This window comes from Phacochoerus africanus, chromosome 1 (assembly GCF_016906955.1).
Source record: "Phacochoerus africanus isolate WHEZ1 chromosome 1, ROS_Pafr_v1, whole genome shotgun sequence".
Lineage (NCBI taxonomy): Eukaryota > Metazoa > Chordata > Mammalia > Artiodactyla > Suidae > Phacochoerus > Phacochoerus africanus.
This window is the reverse complement of record NC_062544.1, coordinates 217,468,640-217,489,452: the sequence shown is the minus strand read 5'-3', so window position 1 is coordinate 217,489,452 and position 20,813 is coordinate 217,468,640. Positions and strand designations below refer to the sequence as shown.

Genomic DNA, 20,813 nt, shown 5'->3' with positions numbered 1-20,813 from the left:
AGGCTGTCTGCTGCAGGTTGAGGCTGCTTCCCTCGGTTTCAACTTGGCCTGAGATGGGAAAGAAGCTTTTTGTGTTCTTTTCATTCTGTTTGCATTTTACTTAGGGGAAGTGATGAGCGAGTGAACCTAAGAGAGAGGGAGGGAGCAAAATGGGGTAATGTGTGCATGCATCTTCCTACTTAAGCTGAATGTGTGGGATCCCACAGGACACGCTCACTGGGCTGGTTGGACCTGGGAAAATCTGATGTGAGGGAAACACATGTTTTGAATGAGACCAGTTCCACAGCGTAAACAGACACACACACTCCAGGACACACATTCACATACGTACAGTACAAATGAGCACAAATGCCCTGCTGTGCACAGCTGTTTTCTAATATAGAGAATTTACAAAATATAGAATTTGGTATATTTGTTAGATCTCCAAGGTTTTCAATAATACAAAATAAAAAATACAAAAAGACAGGTTGGGATCCCCCCCTCCCTCCCCTGTGGCTCCGTGGTTTTGCTTGTGGGGCTCTTACACGCATACAACTAGCATAGTCTAAAGAAGGGCACAGAAACGTGTTTCGTTTTATTTAATAAATATTTTCTTTTTCTCAGAACCAGCACTCCTTGCTCAGAGTCCTCTGGCCTCCCCCTCGCAGTTAGTTCTGCCCCTGCTGGGGCACCGTTGAGAGTGTAGGTCGTGGGAGGAGACGGCGACGAAGGTCCCTCCAAAGCCAGCACTCCTGCCGAGGGCCCCTCCATCACGGAGCAGGGCCGCGGCCTCTGTCTCAAGTTTAAAGGCTCTCGTAGAAAAGGGGACCCCGGATCCCCAGGCTCCCCGGGGCCAGAGCCGCACCGTCTCCCCACCCTCCCGAGGTCGGGCTCTCCGCCCTGCCCGCGCCTGGGCTGCCGCGCACCCACGTCCCTCCAGCGGCTCCTCTCTGCCCGCGCGGCAGCAGCACCCGCTCGAAAACTCGAGACTCCGACCGGGTGTGGCGGCATCTTCTACAGGGGGAGGCATCTTTGGTCAGCTTGGTGCTCGCAGGACGCTGGCACCCCGGGGCCCGGGACGGAGGCTGCCCGCCCGCCCCGCCCGCAAAGGCGGAAGCTGCTTCTGGAGTCAAAGTGGAAAATCTCAGGGCGGTTTCGTGGGCTGGAGCCGGGCTGCCTCTGTTTCCCTGGCGGCCCGGCAGCTGCTAACTGGGCGGGGGCCCTCCGTTGAGGAAGTAGGTCATCATCTCGCCTTTGCCCTTGACCTTGACCACACCCCGGCACTCCAGCTGGTACGTGTTGGCGGCCAGCACCTGGTACATGTCTGTGGTGACCTAGGGGGCAAAGGAGGATTGGACAGGTCATGCATGACCTGAGCCCCGACTGCCGGCGGGGCAGAGCCGCCTGGCTGCCCTCGATGCGGGTGGGCGGGAGGCGCCCCCTGCTGGGCGACTCCTCCGAGGAAGGGCCTCAGAGACCGGAAAGACCTCAGCACCCACTACGTGCCTGGGCCTGACAGGCGCCCCAACTGCCAGTCATCGTGCACAAGGAGAGAAACGCAGAAGCTGAGGGGAGGCGCTCGGGAGCTCACAGCAGTCGGACTCCCCGCAATCAGTTACCGAAGTCTCACCCCTGATTGATCAGAAACAGTTCTGGAAACTGGTTTTTCACCACAGACGGTTGGAGAACCATGGCTGATCTCATTTCATCTTTGTAAGAGGCAAGAACTATGATATGAGCAAATCTAAGATAATCTGAGTCACTTGCCTGAAGTTACACAGCTAATAAATGGCAGAGCCCGGATTCACACCAAACTACACTGCCCATCTCTGCTTTAGCTTTTGGAACAAAGAGAACGCATGGCTGGTTTCAATAATGCCATAACCCTACTGCAGGGCAAAGGGCCAGAGCAGAGGTGACAGGAGTAGCAGTACAAATCCATGCTTCACCACATGGTGATCCAAGAGCCATTTCTGAGTATTGCCAGCACTCCCTGCCTGCACGGCCACCATGACCTACTGTCAGGCCAGGGAGGAGTGGGCAGGAGTCGCTGGGTGGGATGCACATTATGAAGTCTGTTCCACAAAAGGTAAGCTCTAGGCCAAGGTGCTGAATTGTCCACTGGATTCTGACAGTCCCTCACCTCTGGGTGGGGGGGAGTTGGAAGCTCTGTAAACGCTCATCCTCTTTCCCCGTCTCCCCTTATGGCCCCCGTCCTGTCTTGCTGTCCCTCCCCACCTTGGCACAGGGAAGGAGGTGAGAGAAGGCCATATGGCCAGGCCCCTCAGGCAGCACCCACAGGGCAGCCAGGGCTGTGCTGGGTCAGCCCCTTAGTTTGGAGGTCCCCCCACCCCCCGCGCAGGGGAAAGAAGTCAGGGGGAAGTTAGGCAGTGTCAGTGTGAGCACAGGTCCTTAAAAATGGCTAGTTTGTACTTGGGAAAATTGAGGCCTGGGAGGCTAAATGACTTGCCATAGTTTCCCAGGGACCCAGTGGGCCAGACTAGAGCCCAGTGTAGGGCTTCTCTGTGTCAGATTGGAACAGAAAGAAGCAAGCAAGGCCTGAGAAAAACAAAAGCATCTGAAGAGCAGCAGATCTAGGAATCACATGCAACAGCCTGTAAAGGATGAAGAGAGAGAAAGTCTCCGGGTCTCTGAACAGCCCACCTTGGCTGTTGAGGATGGTGGGGACTCCATCCTGGGACCAGCAACCTTGTCTGGCTCTCAAAACCAGGCCCTGAGTGCTTCAGGCTCCATTTGGCAAGACCCTGCTCCCTGCAGCAGTCTTGTGTCTGCTCTTGGTACCTCGCTGGTGGCACGAGATCCTGCCTTGGCATTGGCAGCCGCAGCCCTCATTCCCCCCAGTTCCTTCTGTGGCCACTAGAGGGCTTTGCACAGGACAGAAGATCTGTCCAAGGTACTGAGGGCCTGAGACACAATGGTGTTCTCCAAGCTTCCAAGACAGCATCAACTACCCCATCACCCTCAAATCTGGCTGTAGATATTCTGGCTGGGGGAACTGCAGGTGGCCTGCTGGAATATGGCTTAGCATCAATGGCACAGAGGTCCCATGTGAGGGAGACGGCTGGTGGATGCTCCTGCACTCACCTGGATGCGGTCGGGCACACCAGTGCTGTCCATGCGGCTGGCCACGTTCACCGTATTGCCCCAGATGTCATACTGAGGCTTGCGGGCCCCGATCACCCCTGCCACCACGGGACCAATATTGAGCCCTGCAGGAGACAGAAGTCAGGATGCTCATCAGAGTTCAGACCAACGCGTGCCCCGCCTTCCCTCACCACCATCCCCACCTTGACAGTCGGCAGGTTCTCCCCCTGCCTCTTAACCTGAGACACCCAGGGTGCTCCAGTGCTGAGGCTGTGCCTAACCCTACAGCTGCCACTGCTCTGCTGCCACCACATGCCTCCTAACTGGAGACCACCAGAAGCCACTGCTCCTGTGTCCTCGCCACACAGGCAATGCTCAGCTCCTGCAAATCCATCCTCTGCCCTCTTTGAGGTGTCCACTGACTTCCTGTATTGCCCCCTTGCCTTTCCTTAGTTATCCCTCTCTCAGTGGCATTTAAGATTTTACCTTCAGTTCAGACTCAACACACCAGACTCGCCATTTTCTTCTTCCTTCCACCACTGTTTCAGAGACGCCACCATTCTTATTTTTAGAACTGAGCTCCTAAGCCACCTCCCTGCCCCCCGTCTCTCTTTGCTACACATAATCCTGCCCCAGGCATCTGGACGTGGGCAGTGATGCTGTGACAACCGACTTCAGGAAGCAACCTGCCGCCATCCACGTGGGCTGTCATCTGCCTCTCACATTTCAGCTCCACTCTGTCCCACCCAGGAGAACACTGAGCAAGCCTGCCCTGACCTCTGCTGTGCTGGTCTCCACCTCCAATGTCCTTCCTCCCCCACACACCCCTCTGCTACTAAGTCAGAAATGTCATCAGGGAGTTCCCGTTGTGGCGCAGTGGTTAACGAATCCGACTAGGAACCATGAGGTTGCGGGTTCGGTCCCTGCCCTTGCTCAGTGGGTTAAGGATCCGGCGTTGCCGTGAGCTGTGGTGTAGGTTGCAGATGGGGCTCGGATCCCGCGTTGCTGTGGCTCTGGCGTAGGCCGGTGGCTACAGCTCCGATTCCACCCCTAGCCTGGGAACCTCCATATGCCGCGGGAGCGGCCCAAGAAATAGCAACAACAACAATAACAAAAAAGACAAAAAAAAAAGAAAAAAGAAATGTCATCAGTCCTCAAAACATTTCCACGACCTCCTCTCTGGTCCCATCAAGCCACAAGTAGCTTTTTACCCCACGGGCTATTCCCAGGCTTGACTTCACCCTCACTGGCCAGAAGCCGCGCTCCGTGGGGAAGACACTGCTGGATCTGTAAGAAGGGATCTGTCACACAAGGCTCCCTACTGCCTGGCCAGCTACTTGTCTGCCTGCCACCCAGTCCCCAGTCCTGGTCCACGGAAGGAGTTGGGGCAGCTCACAGGAACAAATACACACCAGGAGAAAAGGACAAGTCAACAGAGGTGGGGGAGATGGAGTGAAAGGAAAATAAGAATGGCAGCATCACAGGAAATCTAGAAGGAAGTTAATACAGAAACACAGGCTGCCTGTCAGTTAAAGACGCCCCCAGCTGGCTCTGGTCTGGCTTTCTAGCAGCCAATGTGAAAACAAAAGCCTGGGCCAGTCCACAGGCATATGCCCACAGGTGACACAGCCAGCTCCTCAGGGAAAGCCTGGCTCCCGACGCTTGGGCCAGAACAAGAGTTCTCCTGAGGACATTCATGATCATAATATTGATTTTTAGGAATCCAAGATTTCGGTTTAATATGCTAATTTTGAGAAACCAAATGCCAGTATTTTTGTTGATGAATTACTGATCCTCTTCTCAAAATGTGAAATCTGGGAGTTCCTGTCATGGCTCAGCAGTTAATGAACCCAACTAGTATCTATGAGGACACGGGTTCAATTCCTGGCCTCACTCAGTGGGTTAAGGATCCAGCGTTGTCGTGAGCTGTGGTGTAATTCAGACGCGGTTTGGATCTCATGTTGCTGGGGCTGTGGCTGTGACCGACAGCTGTAGCTCCAATTCAGCCCCCAGCCTGGGAACTTCCATATGCCATGGGTGCAACCCTGAAAAGACCAAAAAAAAAAAAAAAAAGAGGTAACATCTGAATCATCTATGGTCTGAGACATCCCCAGGCAGTTCATAATGCCTTAAAATTTGCCTAAGAATGAAGGCCTCCTCTTTCGGAGAGCATTCTTTACCTCTGCCTTCCTCAAGAGGAGGAGAGAGAGGTGCTTGACAAAGCAAAGTTTCTGCTGAAAAAGTGACTCTTACTCAGAAAGCCTGGGCATCCTTGGCAAGATACATGCTGAGGACAAAATGAGCAGCTGAGATACCCTGAACCTTATAGAGCAACACTGTCAGTTGTGATTCTGAGATCATCTTGTGGATACAGTAGGGGAGCAAATGGGCCAAATGTGTTGATGAACATGGGTTTTCCCTGTGTTATTCTTTCAGCTCCTCTGTAGAGTTGAAATTTGTCAGAATAAAAGGCTGGGGCAAAAGGAGTTCCCATGGTGGCACAGCAGAAACAAATCCAACTGGGAACCATGAGGTTTTGGGTTCGATCCCTGGCCTTGCTCAATGGGTTAAGGATCCAGCATTGCTGTGAGCTGTGGTGTAGGTTGCAGATGCGGCTTGGATCTGGCATGGATGTGGCTGTGGCTGTGGTGTAGATTGGCAGCTACAGCTCTGATTCAACCCCTAGCCTGGGAACCTCCATATGCCATGGGTGCAGCCCTAAAAAAGACAAAAAAAAAAAGTTGGGGTCATGAAACAACAAAACTGACTACAAAAAATGTGTACAGCACAGGGAATAGAACCAATATTTTATAAGAACTTTAGATGGAGTATAATCTATAAAAATATTGAATCACTGTTGTACATCTGCAACTAATGTAATATTTTAAATCAACTATACTTCAATTTTAAAAATAAATACAAAAAATGAAAAAAATATATAGGGTTTTGATTCAAAGTTTTTCTGAACAAGTAGAATACTTGCTCTGCCTGTTTCAAAACTGCCCCAGGGCCTCTGCTCAGACTCCCCCTCTCCCCTGCAGCAGCCCTGACCTCAGGATGTCACAGCATCTACAAAACTCCTCAAAGGCACCTGATGAGGGCTGAGGCATTTGACAAAGAAGGGGTCCAGGGAAGATGCATGGCTTAGACTTATCTCCACATCCTCACCACGTCTCTCCCCAGTTTGGTAGATTAGAAAGGCTTTCAGAGCACCTGGAGATTTGGCCCCCATGCACACAGAAACCATTGGAACTCAGCAACACACTCACTGACCCATGTTGTTTTCTAAGGTTACTTAAAAAAAAGTTGAAATACAATCATTGCTTAGTCTTTCATGTTCAATTTTTAAAACGATTTCCCTTTATTCATTTTGTTTTGCCAATAGTTTTGTAAAAATATAGGTTCAATATTTTCTATAAGTTCCCAAATGGAATGACTTGTCCCATGCTCATACATTAAGTATTTTAAATGTATAGATAGTTCATTTGACGGCTTTTCATTTTTACTGAATGAAATTGTAAGTAGAACTTGTGCTTGTAAATAAAACATGGCCATCAAGGCAGTACCACTTGAAATAAATGGGACTGGAATAAATGCCTCATCTGCCAGTGAGGCAGCCCTTGGCACACAGCATCCCCCACAAAGCCTTTCTGGCAGGTGCAGTGAGTGGGGGAGGCAGGAACTCCGAGAGATGGTGTCTTGTCCATGTCCCCTGCACACCAACACTGGCCCTAGGAGAACTCTGCTGTGTGATCGGCGCCCACCCCCACCCCTAGAGCAGGAATGACTATAATGCCGGCCTCTGCTTGGACCCAGTTATGGAGACAGGAAGGGGGGTGGTGGCAGGGAGCCTCTGCAAGCCCTCAGCGCTCCGGGCCCAGCTCACCGATCTTCATCTGGAAGTTGTTGAAGGAATGTTCATTGATGTATTTCATTTGGTCCATCAGCTTCATGGCAAAGTCGGCCAAGGCTTTGATGTGAGTCTTGCCCACCTTGTCGTAGGTGGAGTCGTTGAGGCCTGAGGCAGCCATGTAGGTGCTGCCGATGGTCTTGATCTTTTCCAGCTGCCTGAACCGATCCTCGCTGATGATCTGGACAGAAGGAGGCCAAAGCTGTGTCACCCCCAAGTTGGGGCACCAAGACCCACAGGCAAGTGCAGCAGCACGGGCCCTCGTGTTTCCCCCATTCACACAGAGGGGCCCGTCTCCAGGACCTGCTCAGTGCAAAGCCCCGATGTTCCCCAACAGTCAGGTCTCCCCACACTCATTCGCTGGCTGTCTAGTGGCTGTGGGCCACAAGCCCAACCCCACACAAGAGCCTCTAGGGCCAGGTCACTAGTCACCTCTTTCCCCTTCGCTGGCTCACGTCCCCTCTCTCCCAGGGACACCTCCTCATTGTGCCCAGCAGGCACGCTTCTCTTCTTTCCAGGGCCTGCAGGAAGCCTGTCCACACCCATGTCAGCCAACTCCAGTTACCCCACTGCCCAGGGGTCTCAGGGCTGCTGCTGACACCGCCTGGTTCCAGCTCCATCACCACTATGCTCCCTGCGCTCCGTGCCCCAGCCCTGTCTTCCTGCTGGGGTTGCCCCTCCCACACTCACTACATGGTGAGCTCCCAGGACCAGAGACTGTCCTATTGGGCCAAGTGTCCCCACGGCCTGGCACATACTAGGTGCTCAACAAGGGAGCAAACAAAGAAAATATCTTTGCTTCTGTCTCTGTTTTGCATTTTAGTCCTGCCTCTTCCCTTAGCCTGGAGATTCCTCCTCCCTTGAACTCTCTCCAAGGCTGAGACCCTGGCCAGCCCTAGAAGGCAGGAGAGGGCCAGCAGTTGATGGGGAGCGGCTGGCGAGTCAGTGGGTGTGTCCTCGATGGGGCAGACAAGGTGTACAGACTTCAAGTTCAAATAGCCGGGCCTGGATTTGGCTCTGCTGCTCACAGGCAGTGACCCCAAGCGAGACACTTAATGTCTGTGGGCCTCGGTTTCCCCATTGGAACATGTTGATGGGGAGGAAATGTATGCAGATGCCTGGGACAGTGCCCGGGACAGGCTCAGGGTGCCTGCCATCTGGTGATGTGAAGGGGGGTGAGGGCCCGGCCACACACCTCGTCAAAGTCGGCAATGATCTCGTTGAGCAGCCGCAGACACTCAACGCCCTCGTTGTTGGCCTCCAGCTCCACGTAGAACTCAGAGAAGTTGGCGATGGAGGCGAACATGACGGCCACGCACTCACACGACTGGTAGTAGAGCTCGTCGTTGCGACGCTCGCGGGCCAGGAAGTGCGCAGCCACATCCTTGGGCAGGATGTTATGTAGCAGCCGCCGGTTGTAGGCTTGCAGCTCCTCCATCTCCTCCTTCTCCTCGGTGGCCTAGAACAGATGACCCGGTCAGAGGGAGAGCAGGTGGTGCGCCGCTTAGAAAAAGGCAGAAGAGTTCCTGTCATGGCACAGTGGTTAATGAATCCGACTAGGAACCATGGGGTGGTGGGTTCAATCCCTGGCCTTGCTCAGTGGGTTAAGGATCCGGCGTTGCTGTGAGCTGTGGTGTAGGTCGCAGACATAGCTCGGATCCTGCGTTGCTGTGGCTCTGGCGTAGGCCAGTGGCTACAGCTCTGATTTGACCCCTAGCCTGGGAACCTGCACGTGCTGCACATGCAGCCCTAGAAGAGGCAAAAAGATTAAAAAAAAAGAGAGAGAGAGAGAAAGAAAAAGGCAGAGAAACCCATGCACGTGCCAACGGGGCCCAGGGTTTCAGCAAGCACCAGCTGTGCATCCTCGACATCATCTCTGTTTCCAGGTTTTCTACAAAGAGCATCTATTACTTTGACCCTCGGAAGAGAGAGATCTGTAAGTAGCCACCTCTCCCCACCTGCCTCTGGGAAGGTGACACCTGTGACAGTGTTGTTCCTGTTGAGTGGAAACAGGTCCTGGAGGAGAGGCGGGAAGGATCCTGTCTGCCCCAGACAAAGAGGAGGCAGGAGAAGAACACAGAGGGGTCCAAAGCCCCACCCAAATGCCCTCCAGCTACCCAAGCACTCCTCGACTTTCTATTTTCCTTTCCTATCATGAAATGCAATCTGAAAGGTGGTCTGGTAAGAATCACTTTAGCAGACAGACCACAGGGAAAGCTCCTTGAAGCGCTGCCTGGTCTCCCGGTTCCCTGAGAGCTGACTCGCCCCAGGGCCAGACAGCGCAGGTGCTCCAAGGTGCCACCTGGGCAGGACAGAGACACCACCGTTGACTTTGGTTCTTTCCCAACTTGGGTCTTGGGTCTGGGACAAGCTCACCCTCCAGGTTAAAGGGGCAGTGCTCAGCCCTTGGGTCAGAGGCCACCAGCAACCCAGAGTTCAGCACAGAGGTCGTCTTGCACCACAGCAGGCAAGGGACCAGCTCACCGGAGTGTTCAAGGAACACAGGGGTACAGAGTGGAATTTGGTGGCTCGTTCCTCTCAAAGGCAAACCAAATGGCCCCTTGCACTGGGGTGACTGTGTCGGAAGGGCAGGCAGGCAGGTGAAGGATCATGAGCAGGGCTGTCTAAAGAGCTGGCCAGCCCTGGACTTTCCCAGACTAAACATGGAGGCCTTTCTATTTGCTGCAATGAGAACCTCCAGAAGGGTCAGGAGTGTTTCTCGGCTTTGGCTCTCCTGTGGGGAAGGAGCTGGCACAGCTACCAAGGCTACAAGATTCCGTCCAGCAAGAAAGGAGAAAGTTCAGGGACCCCAAGGCACAGAGGCTGAGTCTTCTCCTCAGGGGAGAGGACCCACCTCACTTTTGGAGCCATCAGAAATGTGGCCACGAGGATGGGGTGGGGGTGGGTCACACCCAAGGAAGCTCCTGGACCCTCAGGTGTGGGGAGTGTGGGGGTACAGAGGGCATGTTCTGTCTTCCTGCCATGTGACCTCTGCTCCTGGGAGGTGGGACACTCTGATCACCCTCTTCCCCATGGATAAGGGCCATCTGCTCCTGTCTGGAACAGGGGTGCCAGAGGGAGAAGGCTGGGGTGAGAATCCCTGTACTTGTCACCTGCTGTCCCATGGAGGAGCCCCAGCTGGTGCGTTTTCAGGCTACCCCCAAGCCCTGCTCTTTCTGCCCACAGAGACCACATGCCTGGGGACCCAGGAGCCCTCTGATCAGCCCACAGGTGACAGAAATGTGCCACGAGCCTTCCCAGAAGGCATCTGACCAAGGTGTCAGGTAGGGTGCCAGTGGAGGCTGGAGGTGGGGATGCCAGGAACATAGCTGCTGCTGGAAACAGAAGCCAAGCGTCCCAGGGCCCTGGACAGGTGCACAGGCCACATCTGGGGAACTCTGTCCAAGATGTGTGGGGCAGCTACCCTCACAGCTCGCTGCTTCTAGGGTTACACTCTGCCCAGGCAGCAAGGCTCAGGGGTCCACAGCTGCGTGCTAGTCCTAACAAGGTCAACACTGTGCGGGGTGGGGACAAGAATGGGCTCCCCCAAGAACTGAGGCCCACTGGAGGGGCCCTGCAGGAAAATTCCTCGTTCAGGTGCTTCAGGCTTCCCCACCCCCTGTCAGCACCACACCTGGCCAACGAGACCACAGATCCAATAAATAGCAAGCTGGGCTGCTCGGGTGACTGGGGGCAGGGCAGCAACCATCACCCACCCATCCTAAGACCTGCGTTCAGGTGATCATTTGTCCCCCAAAGCCCTGGAGCATGACAGAAGATGGAGGGATGTGGAGGAATCATGAGACTGTCAGAGGGCTTCCATGGAGAGAGGCTGCCATGCCTGGCAGATAGAGACATGCTCACCCTCATACTCACACACATGTGCACAGCCTTCTTATTTTCATAAAGGGGATTGGTCAGTCACTTCCCTTCCGATCTTCCCTCTCTCCCTCCTCCTTTCCTTCCTCCCCTCTGCAGAGCCCTTGGTGCCTGAGGAAGGAGGTGATCAGAGGAAGGGGGGCCACATGTGGTGTGCCCAGTGTGCAAGGAAGCAGGGCAATGAAGAGGGGAGAGGGCACGCTGGGGCAGAGAGAGGGATGGGGGTGGTTAGGAGGTTGGTTCCATCAAGAAAATGAGTAAATACATGAAAAGAATGGAAGGGCAGGTTCTCACCACCAGTGATGGTATCTGCATGCATGGCAGGGGGAAGGCTAGAAAGAAGCCTGAGGGGTTTCACTGGAAATGGGGGTGCTAGTATAAGCTCAGGGTTTTAAATATGAATAGACAGGTATTGGAGTAGTATCCATGCATACGTATGTGTGTACGTGTGTCTTTTTTTTTTTCTTCTATGTTCATATACACGTACATCACTTCCTAGCTTTGTCCACAGAGAGGGCCTAGAACCGTGAGCACCCTGAGTGCCCTGATCTGGGTTTCTAAATACCACTCGTCACTAAAAGGAATTGAGGTGCTTTGAAGGGAAAGTACATGATGAGCCCTAGACATCTTCTTGAGCCAGAAAGTAAGAAAATGTTCAAAGAATGGTAGAGACTTTGGGGTGCCTGTCGTGGCTCAGTGGTTAATGAACCCGGCTAGTATCTATGAGGACTTGGGTTCGATCCCTGGACTTGTTCTGCGGGTTAAGGATCCAGTGTTGCCGTAAACTGTGGTGTAGGTCACAGACGCGGCTCAGATCCCGTGTTCCTATGGCTGTGGTGCAGGCCGGCAGCTACAGCTCCAATTCGACCCCTAGCCTGGGAACGTCCGTACGCCACAGGTGCGGCCCTAAAAAGTAAAAGACAGAAGACAAAGAAAGGAAGGAAGGAAGGAAGGAAGGAAGGAAGGAAGGAAGGAAGAAAGAAAAAGAAAGAAAGAAAAAAAGAAAGAAAGAAAGAAAGAAAGAAGAGAAAGAAAGAAAGAGAAGAAAGAAGAAGAAAGAAAGAAGAAAGAAGAAAGGAAGAAAGGAAGAAAGGAAGAAAGAAAGGGAAAGGAAAGGAAGGGAAGGGAAGGGAAGGGAAGGGAAAGGAAAGGAAAGGAAAAGAAAAGAAAAAAGAATGGTGGAGACTTTTCAAAGAACACAGACGCCAACCTGAATACTTACACTGACCAAGGCCAGGACAATTAAATCATAAGGGGAGCAGAGTGAACCCCGCTGCATTCAATAAGAATCTCTATTGATGTAGATAAATGAATACACAGGTAAGAGGGAGAGGAGAGCTCTGGCTTCCTAGAGAACACCGGTTAACAAATGCAGGAGGAATACAGACATAGGTCACCCGTACCTGGCAGGCAGGAGGCAGCAATGGATGCTGAGCGGGTGGGTGGGGTCTGCTGAGGATCAGAATACTGGTGAAACATCAGAGTATCTTTGCACAACATGCTACCTGGGTGCAGAAGGGAAGATAGGGACCCAACAGTGATGAAATCTGGCAGACACCCACTTGAGCAGGTCCAGGTGACCATCACCAGGGGTGGGACAGGCCAACACAGAGGAGTTCCCAGAGTGATGTTCTGAGAAGGACACAGGGTCATTTCCACAGGGAGACTCCAAGAAGGTGTGGCCTGGGTCTGGACATGGGAAACATGAAGGACCCTAGATGGAGGGTCCTAGACCCTCCTTAAGACAGTAAAGACCAAGAGGCAAAGTGAGGAGACCTAACAACTAAATGCACATGGTACCTGGACGTGATCCTGGGCCAGAACTGGGACAGCTGACAAGCCAAGAAGAGGCTCTGTGGGTAGATGGAACTGACCCCTGACTGGGAGTGTGCACGGGGCTAATGCTGAGAGTGTCCGTGCTTTTGGGGGGTAGACGCTGGAGAATTTAGGGGGTGATGGGGCATCCCGTTAGAAAAGAGAGGGGAGGGGGATTGGGCAAATGCAGAAATGCGGTTGGGGAATCTGGTGAAGGGACTGCTGGAGCCCCTAACACTGTTCTTTAACTTTTCTGGAAGTTTAAAATTATCTTTTAAAAATGTCCTCCCATAAAATAAGACACAAAGCGGGGTGGGGTACGTGGGTGTGAGGTAGGAAGTCAGGGAAGAAAGATAAAGGAATGAAAATAGCTTGTTTCCGCAGCCACATGTGGAGAGACACATGAATGAGACAAGTGCTTCTTGGGGCTGAAGACGCCGCGGGGGGTGACTGACAGTGACAACTGGGTCCAAACCTCCCCATGTGGCCTCGGGTGTCCAGGCTGGGGGAAGCAACGGGAATGCTTTGCGAGTCGCGTCAAGGGCTCGAACCAAGGGATCTGGAGAAGGTCTTGTCCTCATCCTCAGTGCACCCCTTCCTGCAGCAGAGACCCCACAGCCCTGGCTGTTTCTGGCCTGGGAGGTTCACCGAGGCTGGGAGCTGGGAGAGACAGGTGCCCGCCTGGTGGCGCATCCATGTCTTCCGGGGCTGCGGGGAAGCTGCTGTTGCCTGTAGGGAAGCTCCAGGCTGTGCTGCTCTGCCTGGCAGGCAGCCTCAGTTTGACTCTGTGCACTCGGGAGCTGGACAAGGCCACGAGGTGGGGGTGAAGGGGCTGCGGCCACAAAGAGGCGGAGTGACGGGCTCACTTCCCTGCCTTCCACCGGTCTCTGGGTCTTCACAACACAACTGAGTTACAGGACAGCAACCATCCTGAAAGGGGCTTCTCGGAGGCTCACGGGGGAGGTGGGGCTGTGAGCAGAGGCATGGAGGGACACTGGTCCCTGGCCCCATGGAGCCTGGTCAGCCCCCAGGAGAGAGCTGGGGCCTCCTGGGAGCTTCTCCAAGGGGAGGGGTGTGGGCAAGCCAGGAGGAGGCTCTAAGAAGGTGCAGCCTCACTCTGGCTCCCCTGAGGCCCCTCTGTAGCTAGGGCTTAGGAGGGGTACTCCACGTGGAAAATATGCTACCCCAACCTCAGGGCATCCCCACCACAGGCTTCAGCGGGTGCCTCAGCCAGACCTCATGCCAAACACCCAACAGCAGGGGCAGCCAGATGCCCGCATCTTCAGTTAGCATCCAATGAAAATCCAGGGCCTCCTGCCTCAGCCTGAAGACTTTAATCTCAATGTTACGAAGAAGCTGAGGGTGGAGGAGGCCTGAGCAAGCGGCAGATGAGCTAGAGAAGCAGTCTGCACACAGGGGCCAGGCCAAGGGAGGCAAGGCTGGGATAAGCTACACCCCCCAAGGGGCTGGGCTGGAATTCCAGTCTGAGCCCCACTCCAACTCCCATTTAAGACAGGGCTTTCTCACGGCGGGTGCCCTTGGGCTCCCTCTCTTGCACCCTGAGGTGGTCCTGCAGGTCCTAAGGGGTCACAGTGGCGCCACTAGCACCTGGAGCACCCCGTGTGGGGCCCAGCAGCAGCTCCTTCTCCAGGTGGACACAATCAGGGCTCAGGGCAGGGAACCTGGAGAGCAGGGTGTGGGCTGGATTTCAGCCCCATTTGGGCACCCAGTACCCACTGCCTGGGCCACCTGGCTGGACTTTTTGTCAAGACGCTTTGATGCCCCTCCCATCCATTTTCCCCAGGAGGAGTCTTCAAGCCCAGTTCCGGTCACATCGAGCCCTGTTCAGAAGTCTCTGGTGCCAGCTCCTGCACTAAGGCCTCTAGAACCCCAGGACCACGTGCTCCTACTTCCCTCCTCTCCTCTGCCACTCTTGTCTCCCCCCGCCCTCCTGACCCCATCTTGTCCCCACCACAAACCGGGTCTGCTGTGCCTCCCCTCTCCCAGCATCTGGATGTACACGCTCTGTGACTTAAGAGCACATCCTTGGGGGCCATCCGAGTCCCAGCACTGCGGAGGATGGATCTGTCTGGAGCCGCCCTGGGTTTGCCCTCTTGGCCCTAGAGAGTGGGGAGCAGACGTGCTGAGACACACATGGGGCACCAGTCAGGGGGATGAGGCCTGAGCAGGACACAGCGTCAGTGCAGAACAGAGGTCCAGCACAGCCCAGATGGGGAGCTGCTCAGTCACTACGCGTCTCCCCTGTCCCCGCCCCAGCCCCGGGCCACCCACCTGCAGTTTCCAGAGGAAGTCCAGGCGGGCGGTGGACTCCACCTGCTGGGCATGCAGGTACAGGGCCAGCACAAAGACTGAGATGATGATGGGCGTTGCAACCTTCAGTGCCACCTTGGTCGGGTGCTCAGGGCTGCAGGCAGGAGGTGGACACCCCGGCACGTTATGCCAGGCTCTGAGGCCCCCTCAGGTGTTTTGTTCTCCCTCCCACTCCAGCTTCCCCTTCTCCTACTCTGACTGTGCCTGAGCTGTACCCCCTCCAGGTAGGCTCCTTGGCGGGCAGCCTCTGCTCACCCTGCAGCTCAGCAGCTATTATTTTTCTCCCGACGGCTTATTCGCCCCCATCCCTGGGGAGCCTCCCTCTGGTCACAACAGGGGACAAACGAGGCCCTTGTAAAAGAAAGCGTGGACTTCCAGGTCTTTCTCAGTTGACAAGACAGGGGTTGTTATAAGGCAGCCAGGCAGGCCATACTGCCTGGGCAACTCTGGGCAAGTCTCTGAACCTTAGTTACCTAATCTTCAAAATGGGATAACAATAGCCACATTTCCAGATTGTGGTAAGCATTAGAGATACCGTGGGCAGACTCCTTGTACAGTATCTGACAAACGCCAAAACTGGTAGCTGTTATTTTCATATTTCTGTTGATATTGCTCATACCCTTAATAAAAGCAACAGTCCCAAACTCTGCTCCTGTCCCCGTAAAGAAGGCTGCATAGACTCCCTGCCCAACTACAGCCCCAAGGCCAGGCCTAACTCTCACCCTGCAGGCCTTGCCTCTGCTCCACCTTTCGGGGGCAGAGGGGTACCTGTCCTCCTGTGCCTGGAGCCTCATACCTGCCCCTGGGGAGGAGCTTGAAGCTAAATGCTCTAAGACAAGCTATGGAATGACATGAGGGTTCTGAGGACCCTGGCCACCATGTCTGGAGATCCTCTGGAGGTGGTAGGATCACAGACGAAGGGCGTCAATCTAGTGAGGCCCCCTTGGTAGCCAGGGAGGGGAGGGTGTCCTCCTTTACCGCCCGCCTTGCCACCAAGGCCCCCTCCCACCTGGGCACCCCTGCCTTCTCTGCCGGGCTGGTGGCCTGTGGCTGCTCAGTGCCAAAGGCAGGCAGGGCCCCTTTCAGAGAACTTGGCGAAGGAGCTTCCACTCACCACTGGGAGGTCCCGTTGTTGTTGAAGTCTCTGTGAACAGGAGTTGGGGAAAGCTGTTCAGGGCCGCTCTCTGCATTGGCAGCCTCTGCCCTCACCGCCACCTGCTCTGCTGCCCACCCCCACCATGCCCCCTGCCCAGCTCTGCTTCCCACACCTAATACTCTGCCCCCCACGACTGTTGCTCCTTCGCCCCCTGCCCCGGCATCCCCTCTTCTCCATCCAAGGGCACTTTCAGGACGGGAGGCTTGCAGGACCCAACCCCAGATAGCATCTAGTCACCATGACCCCAAATCACTTAGCCCTTACCTGGGACCCTGGGGTCCCCCAGCATACCCACCTGGGCAGAAGCCTGTCCCCTCTCCCACCCCAGTCAGTCGATGCCACCCCGGTGGGAGAAACACTATACCTGCACTGTCCAGTATGGTAACTACCAGTCCTGTGTGGCCACGGAGCTTAAAATGTGGGTAGTACAGGTGAGAGTGTCCTATAAGTATCAACTAGACATACTAGTGAAGAATTAGTATGGAAAAAATGTCAAATATTTCATTAATAGTTTAAAACTGACTACCTATGAAAATAATATGTTGAATTTATTGGTTAAATACAAATATTAAAATTAGTTGCATGCTTTGCCTTTTTAATAGAGCTTCTGGCAAATTTTATTTGCTTTTTTTTTGGGTGGCATATGGAGGTTCCCAGGATAGGGCTCACATCAGAGCTACAGCTACCGGGTTACACTACAGCCACAGCAACTCAGGATCCAAGCTGTGTCTGTGACCTATGCCATAGCTCATGGCAACACCGGCTCCGTAACCCACTGAGCAAGGCCGCATCCTCATGGATCCTAGTGGGGTTTGTTAACCTCTGAGCCACCAAGGGAACTTCAGAGCTTCTAGGAAATTTTAAATGACAGGTGTGCCTTGCATGATTTGTCTAGCGGACAGCGCTGCCTTAGAGCCACGCCAGGGTCTCCCAAGCCAGTAAAGACCTCTATTCTCTGCTGCTTCTTCAGCAGGAGTGGAGGGGCTGTGGGGAAGGGTGGGGTGGGCAGGAAGGAGGAGGCAAAGCTCCCTGTCCCACCCTGATCCGCAGAAGAGCTGACCTCTTCCCTCTCCTGTCCCTCCAGGGCTGCAGGATGCCCCACTCCCGATGCTACAGAGTCTCTCTGTCATCTGCCCACAGCTCGCACGGCTGCCGAGAAGTCCTTCCTTGCCTCTGACTTAGATCCTTCACTACATCTTCATTTGCTCAGGTGACACTCTCCACACACAAAGACCATTTCTGGTTCTTGCCTGTTTTATCCATGACTATACCTCCACTGCGGAGTTCAGTGCCTGGAACGGGGTGGGCCCTCGAGAAGTATTTTGGAATGAATCAATAGATGGATGAATGGATCTTTTCATCCAACTCAGAGAAAGCACTGTTTGTCGCGTTTTTTCAGGGCACAGGCCTGTCACTCACATGTTTTGCACTTCTTGGTGTGTGTGTGCATGTGGTGGGGGGTGGGAATGGGAAGAAAAGGGAACTAGGCACTCGATATACACTTTACTACAATGAGTATTATTATTTCCATTGTGTTGGGAAAAAAATAATGAGGTTCAGGAAAAATAGCCAAATGTGTCTGAGGCTGAGATTCAAACTCAACTGAACCCCAAACCAGAGCTGTTTCCCTTCAAGGAGCCACCTCCCTCGGGAATCTAACATCTGTAATTATAAGACCAGGCTGACTGCCAGCCTGATAGCCTGGGGCACAATCCCCATGCCACCTCCTGGCTGTGGGACTTAACTGCTCACCGTCATAGCCAGGAGCCTTTGAGCAGTGCACAAACTACTCAACCATCCATGGTGGCCCTGCTTACTTTGCTAAATTGCTATGAGGATGAAAGGGATAATGTGTGTCCAAGTGCCTGGCTCAAAACGGTACCAGAGCCCATGAACAACAAAGGCTGTTCCTCTGCTCCCATACACCTTGCTTTCCAGCTCTGTTTGACTGTGACCCCTCTAGGCCTAAGGCACAAGGGTGGTTAGGCAAAAATAGCTCATCAGACGTAGCCTTGGACAGATGAGGAATAATTCGCTGAGGCCTGAGGTCAGGATGGAGTAGGAAACTGGATACAGAAGGACAGGGGCTTTAGTAGCCCTGAGGTCACTCCCACCACTGAGGAAGGGAGGGAGGGAAATTAGACATTGTACTGATTTGCCCAGGTGCTCAGAGCTGGGAGCAACAGCGCCCTCCCCTGGCAAGCCCCTAGCGGCGCAGGACCCCAGCCTCCCACTCTTCCTGCCTCTCTGCAATGCCCCCCGACCCCGTGCAAGGAGCGAGGTGTGTGCCACCTACATGGCGTTGGCGGTGACCAGCAAGTCAGCATTGTCAAAGAGCGTGACACCGGGCACCTCGACGATGAGCACATAGATGAGCTCAATGGCCAGCATGAGCACCAGCTTCCCGATGCAGCTGATCTGCAGGAACACGGAGCAGGCCAGCAGGCAGAGCAGCACGCTGTAAGTGAAGTACTGCGGAGAGAGGGCAGTTGCTTCAGCGCCCCAGGCCCCGCCCTCCCGCAGCCCCGCCCCGGGCCCCGCCCACCCCAGGCCCCCTGCCGCCTCCAGCCTGAACTGATGCAGGTCTAGGGATGCTTCCCTCATGTAACATTGCGCTGTGCTGTGAAGGGCCCTGGGTAGGAACCAGGAGATGGGGCTCCAGGCTGAGTGGCCAGTGCCAGCAGTATGGCCCAATGGTTAGAGCGGGGCTCCAGGCTCAGGCAGACTTGAGTTTCAGCCCTGATTCATCAGGGACTGTTTGTATGATTTAGGCCATTCATTCAACCTCTCTAAGCTTCAGTTTCTGCACATGCAAAGCCTCCTCTCTCATGGGCTTACTGTGACAATTACACAACCTGAATCCCCCTGACACAGTGCCTGGTGCCTTCCATAACTGTGGGAGCTCAGGCCCCAGCCCCTGATCTGCACCTTTAAATCCAAAGAACTGAAAATTGAAAGTGTTTTCATAACTGACATGGTGGCAACATCTGAACTGACCTTTATTTGGTGGCAAAACTGACCTACTCATGTGATGTGAATTATCACCTGTATCCTGCTTCCTGAAGACTAGGTATACATTTTGCAGCAGAAATATTTCTGCATTTCATTATCAAGTGCTTCCCAGACTCCACTGGAGTGTGAGGTAACATTTAATTTTTTTTTTAATTTTTTTTAATTTGAGGTAACATTTTAAAAAGCTGGAAAATTCCAAAGTCCAAAACCTCTCTGACTTGGAAGGTTTCAGATGAGGGATTGCGGCCCTCCCTGTGCTTTGGGGAGATCCCTTCTGGTCTCAGAGCCTCAGCGTCTTTCTCTGATAAACAAGGGGCCAAACCAGGTGACCTCAGAGTTCCCTTCTGCTCTGTTATCCCCTGATGCTAATCCCAGACACACCAGCATCTATTCTTTTTTTTTTTTTTTTTTTTTTTTGCTTTTTAGGGCTGCACCTGCAGCATATGGAGGTTGCCAGGCTAGGGGTCAAATCAGAGCTGTAACCACTGGCTTAGGCCACAGCCACAACAACGCCAAATCCGAACTATAGCACAGCTCACGGCAACGCCACATCCTTAACCCACAGAACAAGGCCAGGGATCAAACCTACAACCTCATGGTTCCTAGTTGGGTTTGTTTCCACTGCACCACAACAAGAACTCCCCACATCAGCATCTCTTACTTTGTTCTTTCTTTTAAACTTAGCACCATTGTTTCTGTGTCAGGCATTGCGACTCATTGTTCTCTCCCTCTGCCCTGGGCTGGAGGCCAAGTATTTGTGGCTGGCAGTGGGGGCAGCCCCTAGGTTGGACCTTCTGCCTCCCTAGGCCTTTAGGAACCCAAAGAGGGCCTGCAGAGGCCCCGGATAATTGGAAACAGGGGAGACCACCCTCGGCTCACCAGCAGGAAGCAGGCAGAGGCAGGAGTAGGGAGGACACAGCAGCTCCATCAGCCCCAAGGATAATAATCCCATCCTTGGGGGATGGGGAAGGGGACTCAGAGCCAGCCTGGATTCCCGTTCAGACCCTGAGCCCAGACATCCAGGAGGCCAAAGCTTAATACTGAGGCCCCCCTCGAGGACTGTGAGAAGCTGCTGAATCAGTACAACACTTGTGGGGTGGGGTCGGCCCGTGAGGTCTGGAGCTGGCAGGGCCTGGGATCTGCAGCCTGAAACTGGTCGAACTGGGCCCAACCATCCATTGCCAACGAGGGACCTGAACAGGCCCAGCCACCACTGCGTTACTCCTTCACTCTCCCATGGGACAGCCTCATGGAACAAACCAGCCTCTTCTTCTCAGCAAACAGCCCGTAGGCAGCAGCTCCTGTGGGCTCTCGGCCACATGGGAGAGGAAACAGAGGTGGCAGCAGAGGGCAGGTGCCTGCCGTACCTGCTGGGGCTGCTGCTGGAGTGTGGCTGCCCGGGGCCCAGGGAGTGCCCAGCCAGGGTCCAGGGCCAGGTGGAGGAGAAGTGTCGGATCAGGCCCCTTCCCTGGGGCTCGGGAGGGAGGCTGGCGCTGTCACTGCCCACAGGGCCCTCACTGCTGTTCTGGACCCTTGTTGTGACTCATTGGTGCTTTGGGGTTGGATGAAAGCATGTGCCCTCTCCCCAGAAAAGAGCAAAACCTGCCATCATCTTATAGGTTTCTT

General features: G+C 54.1%; 1 protein-coding gene across 3 annotated transcripts in view; it reads right to left on the bottom strand.

Annotated features, from left to right (window-relative positions):
• Positions 1–563: 563 nt before the first annotated feature.
• The window catches only part of ADCY5 (adenylate cyclase 5), a 162,745-nt gene continuing 142,495 nt past the window's right edge, over positions 564–20,813 (bottom strand). For 2 of the 3 annotated variants that reach the window (XM_047790647.1, XM_047790655.1), the window contains exons 15-21: positions 18,472–18,647; positions 16,134–16,163; positions 14,981–15,113; positions 8,190–8,453; positions 6,971–7,175; positions 3,085–3,209; positions 564–1,313 (exon numbers count right to left, since the gene is read on the bottom strand). In XM_047790647.1, coding sequence (XP_047646603.1) covers positions 1,185–1,313; positions 3,085–3,209; positions 6,971–7,175; positions 8,190–8,453; positions 14,981–15,113; positions 16,134–16,163; positions 18,472–18,647 — 1,062 coding nt within the window. In that variant the 3' untranslated portion in view covers positions 564–1,184. The remainder of the gene's footprint in view (positions 1,314–3,084; positions 3,210–6,970; positions 7,176–8,189; positions 8,454–14,980; positions 15,114–16,133; positions 16,164–18,471; positions 18,648–20,813) is intronic. The other variant, XM_047790662.1, reaches the window with a different exon arrangement.